General features: G+C 41.1%; 2 protein-coding genes across 4 annotated transcripts; both read left to right on the plus strand.

Moving 5' to 3' along the window:
• Window positions 1–1,278: 1,278 nt before the first annotated feature.
• On the plus strand, window positions 1,279–7,982 carry LOC308087024 (guanine nucleotide-binding protein G(q) subunit alpha-like). The gene is made up of 8 exons (XM_080430666.1): window positions 1,279–1,359; window positions 1,636–1,804; window positions 2,320–2,504; window positions 3,079–3,233; window positions 3,797–3,925; window positions 6,157–6,286; window positions 7,198–7,354; window positions 7,636–7,982. The coding sequence occupies exons 2-8, from the start codon at window positions 1,675–1,677 to the stop codon at window positions 7,824–7,826; spliced, it is 1,077 nt and encodes a 358-aa protein (XP_080286792.1). The 5' UTR covers window positions 1,279–1,359; window positions 1,636–1,674; the 3' UTR covers window positions 7,827–7,982.
• A 2,611-nt stretch (window positions 7,983–10,593) lies between these two features.
• Window positions 10,594–19,792, plus strand: LOC308087425 (guanine nucleotide-binding protein G(q) subunit alpha-like). 3 transcript variants are annotated; one of them, XR_013933332.1, is made up of 8 exons: window positions 10,594–10,737; window positions 12,501–12,697; window positions 13,086–13,270; window positions 14,270–14,421; window positions 14,517–14,645; window positions 14,865–15,083; window positions 15,453–15,582; window positions 18,815–18,824. XR_013933332.1 is itself a non-coding variant. In XM_080431264.1 (8 exons), exons 2-8 carry the CDS (start codon window positions 12,553–12,555, stop codon window positions 19,450–19,452), a joined length of 1,083 nt encoding a protein of 360 aa, XP_080287390.1. In that variant the 5' UTR covers window positions 10,594–10,737; window positions 12,501–12,552; the 3' UTR covers window positions 19,453–19,792. The 3 variants fall into 3 exon arrangements, 2 of the variants coding, with proteins under 2 accessions (XP_080287390.1, XP_080287391.1); XM_080431264.1 differs by lacking the exon at window positions 14,865–15,083 and adding an exon at window positions 19,265–19,792 and having other exon boundaries at window positions 18,815–18,968; XM_080431265.1 differs by lacking the exons at window positions 15,453–15,582; window positions 18,815–18,824 and having other exon boundaries at window positions 14,920–15,078.
• The last annotated feature ends 765 nt before the right edge of the window (window positions 19,793–20,557 follow it).

Here is a 20,557-nt window from a genome sequence, read left to right on the forward strand (position 1 = left end):
TGGCACAGAAGGGAGATGTGACGTCCCACCATTGCCAGTAACCTGTCATACAACAACCACGTCCACAGCAGATGATGAAATCACTCTACAAATCACACCAGGCAGCATCAACAGAATTGGAACCTCTGTTGTAAGTGAACATTGCTGCTTCATTGTTCTATCACACAGGAGTTGTATGAGCATCTTGCGCTCAGCTTGCCACTAGAGTCAGTGCAAGCAGAGAGTGAAGCGACAAAAACACTAGAAATTGGCAGGTAGCCAGCGCTAGCTGCCTGGTAATAATCTGGGACATCAGTGTAGTAGCCTAGCGCTTATTTATTACAAACCTGGTAGAGCACGCTCAATTAAAAACTGATGTTTCGCCATGAACCTTTTTTTTTTCCCTTTTCTAAATCATGGTAACTGATACCAAGTGTTCAACTCTGGGAATTCGGTCACACATCTAATTCGGTCAAACATTTTCCTCCATCTTGCTTTTGCAAAGTTGGTCCATTCAACTGCCTGCACTTTGAAGGGGCAGTGACGGGAGGAGTGTTTAAACCTTGAGCACAGCGGCAGGCAGTCTCTAAACACTTCGCTCAACTAGAGACTTAGGAACATCTCCCAAGTTTATTTATTAAAACTGGTGTCAGACAGTTAAAAGGAAATTTGCATTGCAGAACCAAGCCAAAGTCTGTAGGGCAGTCCTTCATACTGGGGCGGTGACATGATTGGTCTTCAAAGCAGTAGGTGTAGGTTTGTTAGCGGCTGTTCTTGCTGCCGTTTTAGCAACTACCTTGCACAGAAGTCCCCAAATGATCTGTAAGTGGTAATCTCTGATTGTATGGCATCATGAGACTAACTATTTACAAAGTAAGTCATAAAAAAAATATATATATATATATATATATATATATATATATATATATATATATATATATATATATATATATATATAAAACTTGAACTTGATGTTTATATTACACCTCATTTACAGCAGTAGCTCCCTCCTCTCCTCTGCTCCACTATCTTTACTCATACACACACAGCTGCGCCCATCCCTCGTACTCGACATCTGCTCGCACACTACCGTAAACATTACCATAGACGGTTGACCGTAAAGACACTTGTAAATCTTTCCCAGCAGAGCACAACCTTTGTGTAACCGGGAAGTCACATGATGATCTTGTTTTTTTCCTTCATCCTAAGCAGAACAGAAGTAGGGAGTGGGATAGGATCTAAATAATAGAAGAAGGGGCAATGCAGAACTGAGCACTGGAAAGATGGACAGAGGAAGGTATTATTTCCATGGAGAATGTGTGTTTTTGTACTGCTGAATCAGCCAATATTTCACACAAGACCTGAACTCAGCCATCAGGGGTAAGGACTTGTTACTTCACAATCTACTTGTTGCACACAGAGTGATTACAAGTTCAATCTAGAATAAAGGCAATATGTAACCAAATAATTTACTTTGATTGTCATGGTCTCTGCCGATTCAGTGCACACTTTTTATTTTGAGGAAAATAACATAGGTGTAGAAAAGTGATATACAGTATATAGCCTATGCAATTTTAATTTAGGTTAATATATTCATGTGTTTATTCAATATGGGTACATTATTGAATAAGTGTATTTGTGTCCTATCCTGTGCAGTTTGCAGGAAGGGCTAGCCTATATCCAAAAGTGAAGCTCATGCAGACCATGGCTGCCTGCTGTCTCAATGAGGAGGATAAAGAGGCTCGTCGGATCAATAAGGAGATAGAGAGACAGCTCAGCCGGGACGAAAAGAATTCCCTAAAAGAATACAAGCTCCTTTTTCTTGGTATAAGACTGATCAAATAAACCATATGTGTTGTACAAATGTAGTGAATCATGAGAGATGTAGGCACTTCATATATGTCAAGCCATAAGTAGTATTGTAACTGCAATAGTTGAAACAAAGTTTTTATTTATTTATATATTTACAATTTACTTAGTATTTAGGCTTTTAGCAGACGCTCTTAATCCAGAGCAATTTACAGTAAGCAAGGTAAACACGAGGTAATACATCAAATGCATAGAAATAGTAATCTAGGATCCTAGATTCTAAACCAAGATCCTATCATCAGTCTAAACAGTATAATATCAAAAATAAATAATCTTTACATTAAAATGATACAAACTATAGGATGCTAGCTCAACAAATGAACCATGCCTCTGTCTACATCACATGCTAGACAGATGCCATTTACTGGGGGAAATAGCAGATCTACATGTTCAAAACTTGAAATCCAGATGAACCTAGACACTGAACTATACCACTTTGCACAGCATATTGATGTGTTTGTCACGTCTTAGGGACTGGTGAGAGTGGGAAGAGCACATTTCTCAAACAAATGAGGATCATTCATGGTTCTGGATACTCTGAGGAGGACAGGAGATGCTTCACCAGGCTGATCTATCAGAACATCTTCACAGCAATGCAGTCTATAATTCATGCTATGACCACACTACAGATCCCTTACACGTATGAACACAACAAGGTACAGTAATGGTACTTGCAATTACTTTACTATTCCATTTTGTTGCACAACAGGTATCCAGCATACAACTTCTTAAGTAATTACCATATCTGCCAGAAACTGAAGCATATAACATGTATTTATGTGGGAAATCAATGTGATCATTTGAAATGATTCATTGCATTGTTATGGTGAGTTATTTAATGTTTCCTGTCAGAGCACTGTATATACATACATACATACATACATACATACATACATACATACATACACACACACACACACACACACACACACACACACACACACACACACACACACACACACACACACACACACACACACACACACACACACACACACACACACACATACAGTACATACATACATACATACATACATACATACATACATACACACACACACACACACACACACACACACACACACACACACACACACACACATACATACATACATACATACATACATACATACATACATACATACATACATACATACATACATAGCATCTAATAGATGGATGGACGGTATTATGAATTATGATGTCTTCTCTGCTTCTCTGCCTGCTCAGGCCTATGCCAGTACAATCAGTGAGGTAGATGTGGAGAAGGTAACAACATTTATGAATCCATATGTTGAAGCCATCAATAGCCTATGGACTGACCCTGGGATCCAGCAATGCTACAGTCGGAAGAGAGAATACCAGATCTCAGACTCAGCAAGATAGTGAGTGGACCACATCAACTGTCTCAGTCTTTGCCAAATACAGGGGCGGCCTTAATGATCTGGGGGCCCGTTTCAAGAGCTCATATGGGCCCCCCATATGCACCCCCCGCAAAAAAATATATATATATATACTTTTTTTTTTTAATAAAAAAAAATATATATATACTTTTTTTTTTAAATAAAAAAATAAAATTTGGAATGAAGTTGGTTTGCTTCCACAATCCATAATGATGCATTTTTGAACTATACATACCTCACTGACTACATCCTCTACTTGCATGAATTTCTTGGACATCGGCCAGCCGGAGGCGGGCCCCAGACTGGGATGCGATGCGAGTAAAAAAAAAAAAAAAAAAAAAAAAAAAAAATATATATATATATATATATATATATATATATATATATATATATATATTTCTTTTTTTGCGGGGGGGTGCATATGGGGTTGGGGGCCCGTTTCAATTGAAACGGGTGAAACATAGCAAAGGCCGCCACTGGCCAAATACTTACCACTGATTCTGAAGGTTCTTCCTTCTGTCTGTCCCCTGTTCATGTGTGCACAGCTATCTCAATGCCCTTGACCGCATCACTGATTCTGCGTATGTGCCCACACAGCAGGATGTCCTGAGGGTCAGGGTTCCCACCTCAGGTATTATGGAGTACCGTTTTCCCTTCCGTGGCTGTGTCTTCAGGTGAGCCCAATTGAATTCCCTAGTATTGTGACTGCTCAATTAAGTCTGTATTGTCCTATATCATCATCTTCATCATCTTACATATAATTCTAGTAACCTCTGTCGGTCCGTCTTGGGGTCTTGGTGTCTTGGGAGATCAAACTGCGCATGCGTTCGTCTGTGCCCCAAACTGCGCATGTGTCGTTGCCAGGTTTCGCGCGCGAAACAAGCAGCAAGGTCTATGAAAACAAGGCCAAACGAAACGAACCCTACAAGCAACAAGGTCTATGAAAAGAAGGCCAAACGCAGCGCTAGATCGTGCGCGAGCAACAAGCAACCAGCTTCATGAAAAAACACAAAGCCGCGCACTGCGCATGCGTGGACGCACTTTCTCTAACCAATTCACACCCACTTCACGCTTACAAAACCTGGACATGGCAACGTCGCTCATCGTTCTGTGATTGACAGCAAAAGTTGGCCAATCAGGTGGCGAGTTCGCAGCCTGAAAAAGACGAACGGCAGCCATTGTTGATGTGCGAGTCAGGGTACGAGTGCCTTGACTTCTTATTTTCGCTTACTAAACGCTCTCAAACTTCTTCTTTGACGCACGGAATTCACTTATAACATATCGTTTGGATAGAATTTAGTTGTTTCACTTCATATGTGTGGTCAATTAATCATGACAGAGCCTATTTTTAAAAAAATAATCAGAGAACCGGCAGGGGCGACCAGTCACACGCATGTATCCCAATAAGTCAACCTATTTTGGGGATGGCGATCTCAAAAGTCCCTTGCGTCATGGCTGTCCCCCCCGCCCCACCCCCACCACACACACACACACACACACACACGCACACACACACACACACACTTAGGGAGAGAGAGAATAGACGGACAGACACAGACAGAGAGACAGAGAGGGAGAGAGAGGAAGAGAGGAAGAGAGGGAGGGAGGGAGGGAAAGACAAAATAAGCGAGCCCTCGCTTATTTTTGCGCGGACGTAATTTGTTTGTCATTGTGGTGAATGTTTGCTGCTGATGTTTGTTGTGTGAAGCTTAATGTCAGAGTGTTTGTGTTGGAGCGCCTCAGTGCGGCTGCTGCGTTCATGTGCAACATCTTGCATGCGTGGCTGTGTTCACAGTTTTCCTTCGCCATGTCTGTAGGTCACGGCCTGGAGACCCCAGGGAAATTTCTTCATGAAAAAAAAAAACAGCCGATGGGGTCCGCGATGTTTCACGGGGGTCCGCGTTTTTTTCGCGGTTCTGGGCGGATTGGGTCCGTTAAAAAAAAAAAAAAGTAGTGTGCGTGTAGGGAGAAGCGGCCCTGTGTGTGTGTGTGTGTGTTTGTTTGTGCGCGCTCGCAACGGCTCGCACGCGCGTGTGTGTGTTGGCAACGGCCGACGGGGAACGGCTCCGCCTGTTAGATCTTTATATGCGCGGGTGTTTGTGGGTGTTCTGTTCCTCCACGACGGGATGTGCGTGTACACACTACACCATTGGTTCTCAAAGTGGGGTCCGGGGACCCCCAGGGGTCCTTGAGGGAGTTCCAGGGGGTCCCCAGCTAAATGATAGATTAGGCACCAAATGGACCCTTATGGGTCTGTAACTCTGACAGTGTACAAATGGAACCAAATGGACTCTAACGGGTCCATTTGCTTCCATTTGTACACTCTCACAGTTAAATTAACATACATTTTACCATATAAACTGGGGTCCAAGGGATAGAAATGCCATTAAATGGGGGTCCGTAGCCCTAATGCATGTCAAACTGGGGGACCTTGAAATTAAAATGGTTGAGATTCACTGCTACAGCCGTAAACAAATCTTCTCTTATGGGGGTCCCTCGCATATCTTTTCAAATGGGGGTCCGCGGGCTAACAAGTGTCAATTTGGGGGTCCTTGCCATGAAAAAGTTTGAGAACCACTGCACTACACAGTACAAACTCACTTTCGATCCCTGATAAACTGTCTGTTCTCACCGCATAACCCAAACTGCACACTTTGGGTGCTCATATCCGCCTACGGGTATGGTCTAGTACTAGTAACTAGTATAGCGTGCACCTCGGGGCGCAGATCTCCGCTATAGGCCTGCTCGCCTTCCCAGGGATGTGTCAGTCATGGGGTGCAGTCGTCAAGACACTTGGAAGCTGAAGGGAGAAATAGAGTTTGTACGACAGACAAATCTGTGTAGAGGGCCCCATAACATGTGATTCCAATTTGGGTGTTGCTATGTCCTAACCCTGTATTTCCAGGATGGTAGATGTTGGTGGTCAGCGTTCTGAGAGGAGAAAGTGGATCCATTGTTTCGATAAAGTTACCTGCATCATGTTCCTGGTAGCCCTCAGCGAGTATGACCAGGTCCTTGTTGAGTCTGTCAATGAGGTAAGACAGAGACTAGTGTACTGATAACAAGTTTGTGTACAAGGCAGCTTAAAACCCCTTCTCCCCCAACGCTTCTCCCCTGGCTCTAAATTGTTTTGATTGATTGATTGAATACATTATTAACAGTTTGTAAAAAAAAGCACAGAGGTACAGTTTCATACAAAAGGATGCTAAAAGAATAAACCCAAGAAAGCCTTGCGGCTTGTTTCCATTGGGGTCCTGTGTATTCAATTCATCAATCTATTTTCTATAAGGCCCAAGTGACTATGGCAGCACATTATACCTTTCTACACTATGTTTCAGCAAAGACCCGCTATGATTGGCCAGTAGTCACTGTGATTGACAGTTCTCCCTTGGTCTTCCTTGTGTTCAACGTCTTTTTTGCATTTTTCCAACTATGCCTAACCCTAATTGGGGTAAAACAATAATAATATATATTGTACTCTTGGGGTGGGATTTGAATATATGATATTGGGAACATGTACATCATGTGTTAATATATTGAGCTACAAAGGTTGCATGGTTGATCATGGTAGTGGATATTTGAACCTGGCCTCACCCCTTTTATGGTAGAAAGGGGCCAGGACTCTTCCTACCAGAAAGCCAATCACAGGCACGTAGGTCGAAAGGCGGGTCTAAGGGTGGGCCTTTGCTGAATCACGGCGTAAAAAGGAATAATAAGCGCACGTGTGACTGGCCCCTAAAGGTGCGTTCCCACTGAAAGATAAAATATCCTCCTAGTCGCTTGATTGAGCGACTATTGGGGGCGGTGGGAACGCACGCAAGAGTATGATCACTGTGACATTGTGTGTGTTTGTGTGTGTGTGTGTGTGTGTGTGTGTGCGTGCGTGCGTGCGTGCGTGCGTGCATGCGTGCGTGCGTGCGTGCGTGGGTGTGTTTATTCACTACAGAATCGAATGGAGGAAAGTAAAGCCTTGTTCCAGACAATTATAACCTATTTTCAGTTTCCGCATAAGTCCGCAGTCATCTTGTTTCTCAACAAGATAGACTTACTGGAAGACAAAATCATGTTTTCACATTTGGTGGACTACTTCCCTGAATATGATGGTGAGTCACTCAAATAAGCATGGACTTTCTTATAGTCATATATAGATAAGAATTTTATTAATTATTTATTCAAATTTTATTATTATGCATCTTTAGATTTTAAAACAATGTTTTTAGTTACACTTGAATTTCAATGTATTGGTATTTGCATTGTTTCCTGCTGAAACTGTTTGTAGGTCTCTGTACCCCTGGTGTGTCCAGCAACAATCTATCAGTCTATTTATTTTGTATTAAAGCAATTGATAAACCATTGAATTCACAGTGCTGTCTCTTTTTACCAGGTCCCCAACAGGATGCCCAGGCAGGAAGAGAATTCATTTTGAAGATGTTTTTAGATCTGAATCCAGATCAAAGTAAAGTAATTTACTCCCACTTCACCTGTGCCACAGACACTGAGAACATTAGGTTTGTCTTCCTTGCTGTCAAACACTACATCTTGCAGATCAACCTAGAGGAGAACAACCTTTTATAAAGCAGTAGAGGTGCCACTGTAAAACATTCTCTGTTTATCAAAAGAAGCCGTCAAAATTATTCATCCCATTATGTTTTTTTTAGAAAATGATAGATCATAATAGTAACTAGAAAGTAGTGCTCTGCCAAGCGCATATCACCGCCAGGCTGGGTGGCCTAGCCCGGGCTGTGTAAGTTGTGGTATAGCCATGGAAGCTGCGGGGGGAAATAGCTTTTCTACGACATATGGTTCAACTTTTTGCATAATATTGCAGTGAAAGTGAAAGTGCTTTTGGAGGTGCGCTCATAGAGCCCCCTCATTATGCGATTCCAATTTGGATTTGATTGGACATTGAATTTGTGATATATGGCACTTTTTTGTACTAAATAGGCCCCTCCCACAAATTTTGTAAACCAACCAGGTAAACAGTATGGAATACATGGATTCATGTCTACCTAATATGGTGAAGATTGGTAAAAAATAAAATCATGTTTCTGCAACAAACAATGATATTTGTGGCACCCCCTAAGTGAAATAGCCTTTGGCTCTCATTGTGTTTTTATAATAGGTACTGTGTGGTTGTATTTTATATTTAGAACCTTATTTGTGTCTTGAAAGGAAGTCATATTATAGGAAAAAAACATTCAAATTTCTCTCACAAGGGGGCGATTCTGTTTGTGAGAGTTTTAAGGCCAATTTATGCTTGAAGCATCAAAACGTCAAAAATGGGTCACGGAGGACATCCGCCGACAGTGTTGCGTACCTGGAAAAATTCAAGGCTGCAGATACTTTCATGAAATGTCGTAGGCCTACTCTGATTGGTTGGGAATCTCCGCTACCACAGAGATGCGCAAGACCACATTCACTTCCTAGTTTACATTTTCTGGTGAGGCTGCAGATAGTATGAATGCTCAAAGCTTAGAATGTACTGAAACATGTAGTGAAATGTGTTGTTTAACACGTGTTGCTCAAAGCATTAATTGGCCTTTAGGTGGGTCAGGTGACCTCTCTCTTCAGACTGACACGAAAGAGAGAGAGAGAGAGAGAGAGAGAGAGAGAGAGAGAGAGAGAGAGAGAGAGAGAGAGAGAGAGAGAGCAACACCCAAATTGAGTCTGTCTCCTGTTCTTTCTGTCTATTAAGGTTGGTAATGCTTTTAGAACATACAGGTTTTCAAAATGATTACATTGTGATGTGAAACAATTCTGAATGCTCTTCTTGTGTTTACACAGTACCATAATTCTGTGTTGGTGTATTCGTTTGTTTTGTGTAGAGACATCTAGGTCTAACTATTCAGGTTGATGGCAGCCATCATTAGGCCCTACTTGTTGTTCACAAACGTGTCTTTTAGTTGATTTCAATTATAGTATTTTGTATGTTTGTATGTTTATATTAGCTCTATATTATGTTTTCATAACATTTGAAAATACTTTATTTTAAGCAGTATATTATTGGTTAAAGCCATTTTGGACTAGGGATCAGTTTATTGTAACTGCATGTGACAAGTTTGGTTGAAATTGAATTGATCAAATTTACCATTTGGGAATGTGAACGTGGAGAATACTGGGTTGATTTTGAGATAAGAATGTATGGCTTGAAGAATGTATTGTCATTTTGTGAATATCTGAGCTTATTGGGTTTTGATACAGTAACTGAAAAGTCTTTAAAACAACGAAAGTAAAGAAAACCTACCGGAAGTTAAAGTACCTACATGACTTTTACTGTTTATATATATTAATAAAGACTGACACGGAGAGCAACACCCAAATCGAGTCTTTCTTCTGTTCTTCCCTGTTTATTCAGGTTGACCTGCAAATAATCACGTACAGTACACATCTGTTTATGGAGCCTTGCCACTGGGGCCTGTAACATCTTCTATTTTTATGATTGATTATTTGCAGATAGACAATCGGTGTGGAATATATGTAATATATATAAAATAAAGGTTAGGACAGAGATAATGTGTTCCAATTTGTAGGAGTAGCAGTAAAAACTGTGTTTTGAAAAAAATGCAAAATGTAAAGCAGGCTGGTATGGAGCCATTTCAAGTGGGTTGGTGGTGTAAGCTTGACAGAAGAGCATACACAATAAAAACTGAGAGCTTACAAATTCAACCAAATAGGCTATGCAATGCACCGCAAGTTTTGTGTTTTTCACCAGATTTACCGAAATGTTCAAGTTGCCCAATGAGGGTGTCTACTCTATCCCCCTTTTCAAAGCGTTAGACCCCTGGGAGATGGATTGCTGAGATGGAGCGCCACACCTAGCGTCAGCTCAGTCTGAGGAAGAGCGTTTAACATCACAGCAACTTTTGGTGCAATAAAGCACCAAACACTGAGGTCATATTCTAGCCCTCAGTGTGCATAGTATACCATCAAATGTTTTATTCTTGCACTGATTGTCGCTGAGCAATTGGGTTTGGGATGTGTTTTTTGTTTTGTTTTCATACAGTTAATTTATAAACAATATGATTGGAATAAGTCATCATTTCATATACTCTTCTTCTATACTGTACATCAAGGTCCTGCAAATTGAAAAGCCCAACGGCTGAAAAGAACGATATTTTGTCTAATGGATGCTGCCTATTTAATAATGAATGTTCTTGGCAGTATGTTTTAATATCCATTGTTTACTCTGCTCCGCTGTCTTTGCTCTATACACACACACAGCTGCCCCTCCCTCTGCCTTTCCCATCAGAGCACAACCCTCATGCAAACAGGAAGTCACATGGACAGCTTGACTTTATTTCCTCCTACGCAGCACAGAAGCAGGGAGTGGAATAGGGTCTGAGTAATAGAAGGGACAAGGCAGACGTGAGCGCTGGGAAGATGAACAGAGGAACCTTTCATTTCCATTGAATATATGAGTTTTTGTACTGCTGTCTAAGCCAATATTTCACATCATCACAATACTTGAACTCAGGTATCATCAGGGGTAAGGACTTGTTACTTCATAGTGTACTGTTTTGCACAGTGTGATTACAAGTTATTCAATTGTACTTATTTATTCCTGAATTAAGCTATATTAGGCAACATGAGTGCCTTGTTCCTCACCATATAACTGTCGTGGCAATAATGAGGGTAACGTACACCCTCGGGGTGTAATATTGGGAATGTACAACAATTCTCAACAAAATAAAACACAATGAAAATGCATTAATATTGTGGGGCAGTATGCTCTCAAAATAACCGTGCGAGAGTTTTCCATGGAAATACTTGGGATCTGACTGACACATCACTAGCACTGTGTTTACCTGTTTAGAGTCCAGACCCATTGAGATGGCTAAAGTGTAGGCTATATTTATATATTTTTAAAGATATAACCAAATACTTTCACATTATCAGATAAGACATCTCAGCAAATTATTCATTAACAGGATTAACAGACTAAAGACTTTTTGATTGATTGATTGAATACATTATTAACAGTTTGCCAAAAAAAAAGCACAGACAGTACAGTTCTATACAGGATTGCTAAAAGGATTAAACCCAAGAAAGCACTATGGCTTGTTTCCATTGCTTCTAATGTGCAATTGTGCATGCAGCTTCTCACACAGCTAATTTAATTTGCCAAGGTAATTTGCCTATATATCTCTGCTGTCCAGCCCGAAACTGCTAACTCCAAAACGCTCATTGTTCAGGAAACGCAAAAACAAAATATAAATTTTTCAGGAAATGAAGAAAACCTTATATTTTTTAAAACAAAGCAATACTGCCTCATCAAAGTTGGTATAGTGACTTTATATATTGTCAGATACTTGCATGTGTCATTATATTATCAACACTTTACCCAAATCGCGGGTAAATCAACACTTTACCCAGCGCTAGTGGAGTTAGTAGTTTCAGATGAGCAGAAATCAAGCTGAAATGGAGTTAGTGTCCAAAACAATAGCTCCACTCGCTGCTGAGGGAGAGGTTTCAGCGCGACAGAAATGCTATGAACGCCTTTCTTCTTGTCACATTGCTCTCCTCATTAAACACTTCATAGATTTTAGAAATATAATTACTTGTTTTCATAACATTAGCATCAGTGCTAAGTTTGATAAACAGGTACACTGCATAGTTTTGACAGACTACGGGGAGTGTGTTTACGTGATCCTCCTCCTCGTTCACTGCGCAGCGCGCTCTACTCATGCTCTGAAAACGCAGCACTGGAGAGGAGAGGGGGGAGTTGTTTGTTTTTGACGGACAGTTTGAGGATCCAATGGAGTTGGGAGTTTTCGTCAGAGGCGCTTTTTAATACTTTTCATTGGTTCAAATGTTTTGATTTTTTACACAGACGTAAAGGGTGTTCAATAGCGTTGATTTATGAAAAAAAAAAAAAAAAGATGAAAATGGAGTTAGCTGGTTCGTCCTGGACACAATCAAGTTCAGTAGATTAAAAGTAACCTAAACCCAAATCTAGTGGCTTTAATCAATAAACTATGATGAGGGCTGCCCACAGAAATAGCTGGGCTTCTGTAAAGGTCCAGACAGTGAATGGGCCCTCCTCACGTTTAACTCTTTAACACACCCTGAGATATGCAGCTAGTCTACGCCACAATTTTTACGGGCAAGCCCAAGGGGTGGGCCAATCAAGTGGCCCACCCCTTGATTTAACAACATATTGTTGTGTTTATTCAATATGGGTACATCATTTCATGTGTTTATTTCAATATTTCTGAAAAGTATTTGAGTCTTGTCCTGTGTACTTTGCAGAAAGGATTAGGACTGTCAACTAGCCTTTATCCAAAAGTGAAGCACCAGGCTCATGAGTGCTGGTTCCATGGCTGCCTGCTGTCTCAGCAAGAAGGCTCAAGAGGCTCAAGAGGCTCGTTGGATCAATGAGAAGATAGAGAGACAGCTCCTTCGGGACAAAAAGAATGAGAGAAGAGCAGTCAAGTTCCTTTTGCTTGGTATAAGGCACATCAAATTAAATTATGGTACAATATAGTGTAAAATGAGGAAACAACGCAAAACTGTGCACACACACCACACACTCCCTGAATGCCCCACATTTTTCACATCGGCTTGTTATAGCACCACTGTTCAAATCAGAGTCATTGGTGGTGCTATAACAGGCTGATTCGTGTTTTTGCCTACAGTATAACTGCACCAATCTGTGTAAAACTTTGTAAGCGCACCTTTGCCCTGCATACAGTCATTAGCAAGAGGCAGACTATTTTAAAAATGAATAATTGGAAAGACAAATTGAAATCCAAATGGACCTAGACAGACACAGAGACTACAGCACTTTGCACAGTATATTGTGTACAATATGTGTTTGTTCGTCATGTCTTATAGGGACTGGTGAGAGTGGGAAGAGCACATTTCTCAAACAAATGAGAATCATTCATGGTTCTGGATACTCTGAGGAGGACAGGAGATGCTTCACCAGGCTGATCTATCAGCACATCTTCACAGCAATGCAGTCTATAATTCATGCTATGACCACACTACAGATCCCTTACACGTATGAACACAACAAGGTACAGTAATGGTATCTACTTCCACTTCCAATATGCTGGTCAATGCTTTGCACAGCGTTGTCAGCAACAATGACAGCCAAGCTCATAATGCACTGCGAGGCATCATGTTTTCTGCTTGTATTATGTTAAAGGACTGGACATGCCTGACGCGCAAATAGGTCATGCCCCAACATCAGCACAAATGGACAATGTAAATTAACGGTTTCTGTTGTGTGTGATGTCAGACCAGAGCTTGATCAACAAGAGAGAGAGAGAGAGAGAGAGAGAGAGAGAGAGAGAGAGAGAGAGAGAGAGAGAGAGAGAGAGAGAGAGAGAGAGAGGGGGACGGACGGACGGACGGACGGACGGACGGACGGACGGACGCAGACAGACAGACAGACAGACAGACAGACAGACAGACAGACAGACAGACAGACAGACAGACAGACAGACAGAATGAATGAATGGCGGAGGGAGGGAGAGTGAATGCTTGATCAGCAAGAGAGAAGGGGATAGAAGGACAGGGGGAGGGAGATTGACAGCTTGATTGATTAGTGAGAGATAGAGAGGGAGGGAGAGGGAGAGGGGGAGTGAGCCTTGTGGGTGGACTGTCCAGTATCATGCAAGCATCATGAGTGGGCGTCACAAACGTAACATGCTGGGTACCACTTTAAACTAGATTTGTAGGCCGCATAATACTGTGTGTGTGTGTGTGTGTGTGTGTGTGTGTGTGTGTGTGTGTGTGTGTGTGTGTGTGTGTGTGTGTGTGTGGGGGGGTGTGTGTGTGTGTGTGTGTGTGTGTGTGTGTGTGTGTGTGTGTGTGTGTGTGACTGACTGTGAGTGTGTGTGTGTGTGTGTGTGTGTGTGTGTGTGTGTGTGTGTGTGTGTGTGTGTGTGTGTGTGTGTGTGTGTGTGTGTGTGTGTGTGTGTGTGTGTGTGTGCATGTGCGTGTGTGTTGGATAGATACATGGATGGATTGTTATTGGGATCTATCTTCTCTGCTTCTCTGCTTCTGCTCAGGCCTATGCCAGTACAGTCAGTGAGGTAGATGTGGAGAACATATGGATTATGAATCCATATGTTGAAGCCATCAAGAGCCTATGGACTGACCCTGGGATCCAGCAATGCTACAGTCGGAAGAGAGAATACCAGATCTCAGACTCAGCCAGATAGTGAGTGGACACAGAGACCAAATCAACTGTCTCAGACCATACCAAACACCACTGATTCTGGTTCTTACTTCTGTCCCCTGTTCATGTGTGCACAGCTATCTCAATGCCCTTGACCGCATCACTGATTCTGCATATGTGCCAACACAACAGGATGTCCTGAGGGTGAGGGTTCCCACCACAGGTGTTATGGAGTACCGTTTTGACTCGCATGGCTGCATCTTCAGGTGGGCCCTTTCAAATACCTAGTATTGTGACTGCTTCATTTAGTCAGTTGTGTCCTATATTACTAGTAATTAGAATATGGTGTGTATGAAGGGTTTAAGGATTTAAGCTAGCAACAACAATGTTACAAAAGAAAAATACAGCCTATACTGAGGCAACTGGAGCAACTGCCAAAAAACACCATTCATCAAATTTTTGTTTTGTTTCCAATTCCTATATAGCACTAGCCTGGTAAACCCCCCTCCCTCCGGAAATCTCATTTGCATTTGGTTTCAGGAAGGAGGGTCTGGGATTGCTCACAGAGTAAAGCTGCCCGAACCACTGCGCATACGAACCAATCAGCGGCTGCTAGGGGCGGGATCATCCAATCACCTGCCTAGTAGCTTGAAAAAATGAAACTCAGTCTGTCATCGATTCTGCGCCCGGAGTCTCAGATGCAAGTACGCTATGAAACAAAATGTGTGTCGCAAGCTTCTTCCATTTGACGGAGTGAGGTTAATATAGCACTCGTCTTGTTATGTTGTGTGCCTTTTGTCTGAGAAAATCCTAGTGTGTTCCAGAGGAACTGTCCTCACAAATGTCAGACTATATATGAAAGTAATGAATAAAGTAATCAAACAAGTAATGAAACAGTTGACAGGAAAATAGAAAGGTAAATACAGCTTAATTGTAATATTCACGTTTTAGGCTTTTGATGTGCCTAAGCAGTGTACACTGTCAGATAAACACATTTACATAAATACATGCAATTTTATTCACAAGGTATTGTAGATGCTATTTGTTCCTATGTCCTTAAAATGTATTTCCAGGATGGTAGATGTTGGTGGTCAGCGCTCAGAGAGGAGAAAGTGGCTGCACTGTTTTGAGGAGGTTAGCGCTGTCTTGTTCCTGGTAGCCCTCAGCGAGTATGACCAGGTTCTTGCTGAGTCTGTCAATGAGGTAACACTCAGGCTGTATGTCAGCATCATGCAAAGCACTTATACTACACATAGATTAAAGTTACAATATGCGGCCTCTACTGATAAACAAGGGGATCTATAACACATATTTTTGTTTGAAAAACAAAGCACCTTAACCCCTCTTCCTCTGCACTTCACCCCTGGCTCCCAATCCCTTTTCTATTGCACCCAGTGTTGGGTAAGGTGCGTTAGTAACGTAACGCTGTTACGTAATATATTACCGAAATGCGGTAACGGGTAATATGACGCATTACTACAAGGAGAAGCTGTAATATAGTAGTAAGATGACACTACGTTACTACGTTACTAATTATCGCGGGAAAAAAAAAATCGACCAAAAAAGATTTTGGTCCATTTGTTTTGCCAGGTTGCATATCCGGCCTAGAGAGAATCAAAGGAAACGGAAACAGCTGTGAGCATGCATATATATATATGTGTGTGGACTGCACCGGATACAGTTCCAAAGAAGGCGGGTGTAATGTAATAGGCAGCGTCGCAACGAGTCAGTGCACTCGCCTCGCTGTCCCTTGTAGGCTACTGAATGGATACGTGGAGACGGCCAGGACGCACAGCGTGCACCTCTGTCAATATGGTAATGGTAGACACCAGTGGTGGGTTCTACCGTCAGATGCTGTGTACGTCGTACACCTTGAGATTTTTTTTCGTCGCCACCGTACACCTTCAAAAACTGTTCAAAACAGCGTATCTGAGACGCTGATACGCTCTGATACGCTAACTGACGTCGCTGACTGACTGGCGTTAACGTGCACTGTGCTGCTCAGGCAGCAAAGCGAGAGAGAGAGTAAAAAAAAACTCGCCCCAAAACACACTCGCCCCCATTCATTTCGCGGACAGAGGCCGCCGGATTAGACCCGGGGCGAGTGTGTTTAGGGACGAGTCTTCTGTGATTTCATTCACCAGCCAGTGTTGCCAGATTTTGCGAGAGAAATAAGCAACCAGTTCTATGAAAACAAGCCCAAAAGAAGCAACTTAGGCCACATGAGCACTTAAAACTACGCTATTTTTTGAAGCAAGCCTAAGCAAGTACACTTTAGAAACAAGCCCCAAAAAAACGCAACCCACAACGACCAACATTTTACAAGAAAACTTTACAGAAAAACAAGCCCAAAGTCGCTTATAATACGCGGACATGGCAACACTGGCCCCAGCAGGTAAAGCCCCGGAAGAGTGAGACAGGCAGCGCCAACTACAAAAACAAACAAGGAACCGAGAGTGGTACGAGAGACAGAACGAGAGCAAGACAGACATTGCAGAGCGAGACACACACGCGCGCGAAGTGCGCGGAAATTTTTCACATGCAATATTTTTGTGGGCCACACACGCGCGCGCACATTTTTTACATTTAATTAATTATAGACGCGCACATGCCGTGCGTGTGGGAGGCAGGGAATAATCATAAAAAAAATCAAAAAACTAGAACACACCACTGGTAGACACCAGTTCTCTGGTTGAGATTCAACATCAAGTGAAACGCTGCACATAACCAGTGATAGATTTAAAGCCTATATTCCAGTTTATAATGCGCGGAAGCCAAGCAACACTTTTGACAGAGAGAGGGGGGGAGCATGAGAGAGGGAGGGAGAGAGAGAGAGAAAACCCGACGTCGGATCAACAGCAATACAAATTAATAACTGCAAACAGATCCAAAGATTAGGCTATCAATATCATACAAAAGCAGAGAGAAGCTGTGATCTCACCGCTCTGATGGACAATAAATAAATAATCCTTTTGCAAAGGATCCGTTTTTGCTGCGCAGCTCCTCGTTTAAGTTAATTGCCTTCACCTGCTACTGTGGTGCTGCGCAACAGGGCAGATCTCCGCCAGGCCAGGTGGCCCTACCCAGGCCCATGAAATTCATAGGCAGTCTACAGAAGCCAATTAGAATGAAATCTGCTAAAACTGACTGATCCAGAACCATATATAGGCTAAATATTGTCTCTGACTCTCTGTCGGTTATTAAAAATTAAGAAATACTATATTTTAAATAGTGAAAAATACAGAAAATAGGGGAAAATACATACAATCTCTAATCTGTGATTCTAATGTGATTAATCACAATTTCCAAAAATAATTTGTGGGCTAATAATAAGGGTGGGACGATATGGGTACCTCACGATACGATATGTATCACAATATTAGGCCCACGATAACAATATATATCACGATATCTGAAAATGCCGATATATTGCGATATCACGATATATTGCATGAAATTTCACCAACGATATATCACGATATCTGAAAATATCTATATATTGCGATATCACGATATATTGCATGAAAATTCACCAACGATATATCACGATAGTCCTTGTATTCAATTCATAAACACATAAAATAGCACCAAACAGTTCAAAATCATCATTACACAAATACAGAGTAGGAAAAACAATGTATCACAAACTTTAAAAAAAAAAAAAAAAAATTAATATCGATATTTTCCGGGAGGATATCGATTATTTATCGCGGGAGAAAGTATCGCCACCCCTAGCTAATAATAATAATACAAAATCTAGATTATTTAATTGTTCAATTTTAGCTTTTATTTTTTTTAAGTAACTAAAAAGTAATATGTAATATTAATATATTACTGTTGCTCAGACAGTAATATGTAACGAAATGTAATACTTTAAAAGGAAGGTAATAAGTAATAGTAATATATTACTTAAAGTAAAGTAACTTGCCCAACACTGATTGCACCTAACATACTATGGCAGCCAAAGTAAGCTGCACTAATACAGTAGCTTCTACTGTGGTTGTTATTATATGAAGACATAGGTTATTTGTGTGTGTGTGTGTGTGTGTGTGTGTGTGTGGGTTATTTTTGTGTGTGTGTGTGTGTGTGTGTGTGTGTGTGTGTGTGTGTGTGTGCGTGTGCGTGTGCGTGCGTGCGTGTGCGTGTGCGTGTGTGCGCGTGTGTGTGTGTGTGTGTGTGTGTGTGTGTATTTATAGCTGCAGGGGGAGCCCTTTAGTCACTATAGTGAATAAATATTATTTATGCACATAATAACTTCAACAATAACTACAATTCAACACTAGTTCGAAGAACACCTCTCAGTAAAGGTTGCACATTGAAGTATTAGACTGTACTCCACTTTGTGTGTGTGTGTGTGTGTGTGTGTGTGTGTGTGTGTGTGTGTGTGTGTGTGTGTGTGTGTATATATATATACACGTTTTTTTTCTCCACACAGAATCGAATGGAGAAAAGCAAAGCCTTGTTCCAGACAATAATGTCCTGTGAATGGTTTCAACATTCCAAAAACATCTTGATTATGAACAAGACAGATTTGCTGGAGGAAAAAATTATGTTTTCACATTTGGTTGACTACTACCCTGAATATGATGGTGAGATAACCTTTCTAGAAGAGCCACAAAATGTCACTTTCTTGGGTTTTTCTTATTGTTATAAAATGATTCGCATGTTATAAATGTACAATATTTATTCAAATTTGAACTTTTTTCTAAATGTTGTCTTTTTTAAGACATTTGTAACAGTATTTTGAGCACTATTTAAATGCTTTTAATTTGAATGTAAAAGTTTTTGTATTGTTTACTAAAACGGTTTGTAGGTCCCTGTATCCCCAGCATATACTACAACAGTTTATTAATTAATACATTTTTAATTGGCGCTTTTTTACCAGGTCCCCAACGGGATGCCAAAGCAGCAGGAGAATTCATATCGAAGATGTTTTTAGATCTTAATACAAACAGCAGAAACAGATACACTCACTTCACCTGTGTCACTGACACACAGAACATGAGATTTGCCTTCGATTGTGTCAGAGACATCATCTTTGCGGAAAATTGTAACGGTTACATACTTCTATGAATAAGATGAGAAATGACTGAACAAACAACAAAAATATCACTTGCACCACCTTTAACTCAGGAAGAATCTTTATACTGAATATTATTATATTGAATAATACTGTCTTAATTAGTAATTTTTTATGAGCTTGCACTTTGAAAAATGGAGCTATAATTTCATATACTCTTCTGTACATATTCTATATACATCTATATATTTTCAAGTTCCTGCAAATTGAATCATGAAAACCCAATGGCTGAAAAGAAATATCGTCTGACTATTGACAGTGTCTATTTAATTATCTTTCTCAGTAGTGAAACTGTAGGCTTACAGTTTAATAATATTTGTACATGGAACTATGTTTTAATAAAGTAACTGCAATCTGGGTGAGTGTACTGTTTACTCTGAGTGAATAAATCGGCACAAATTTGTATTTGTTATGTTGTTGCCAAGTAAGTGTTTACCAAGTCTAAACTGATCAAGATTGCATTGTTGCGTATACGCATTTACAACAGGGCCGCTCCTGCACAGAAGGAAATGTGACATTCACCCGGACTGATTCTTTTATGAGGTAGAATGACTGCTGAAAGCAGTCAATCCCCTTTGCTAAGCCCCACCCACTCCGTGACTGGTGGTGCGAAGTTAGTCACACCCAGGCCTGGCAGCGCCTGGCAAACTTCGCTTCTCACCCATTGACTTGCATGTTAAATGATTTTCCCCTTAAAAATAATCGATCATTTCAGGAGCAAGAGCTTCAAAATCTCTTCTAAATCTAGTCAACAAGGCTTGCAGTAGGCTATGCACTGGACAAATGTGCATGACATTATTTCAATAAACTAAAAACATGGGAAATGTTAGAGGGAGTAATAGCCATGGATACACGACGGTCGACTGTCACGACCGTCATGGATGAACTTCAACCTGGTGTTTGCACTTTCTCCATTTATGGCCCGTACATCTACATAAACGTTCATATTTCAAATATAAAGTGCTTATCCCATGGCCACGGATGTTACATTTATGTACGGGCTCTCAGAAGTACCCGTATCAAATAATCACGTACAGTACACATCTGTTTATGGAGCCTTGCCACTGGGGCCTGTAACATCTTCTATTTTTATGATTG

This window comes from Gymnoscopelus braueri (assembly GCF_963280865.1).
Source record: "Gymnoscopelus braueri genome assembly, chromosome: 6".
Taxonomy (NCBI): domain Eukaryota; kingdom Metazoa; phylum Chordata; class Actinopteri; order Myctophiformes; family Myctophidae; genus Gymnoscopelus; species Gymnoscopelus braueri.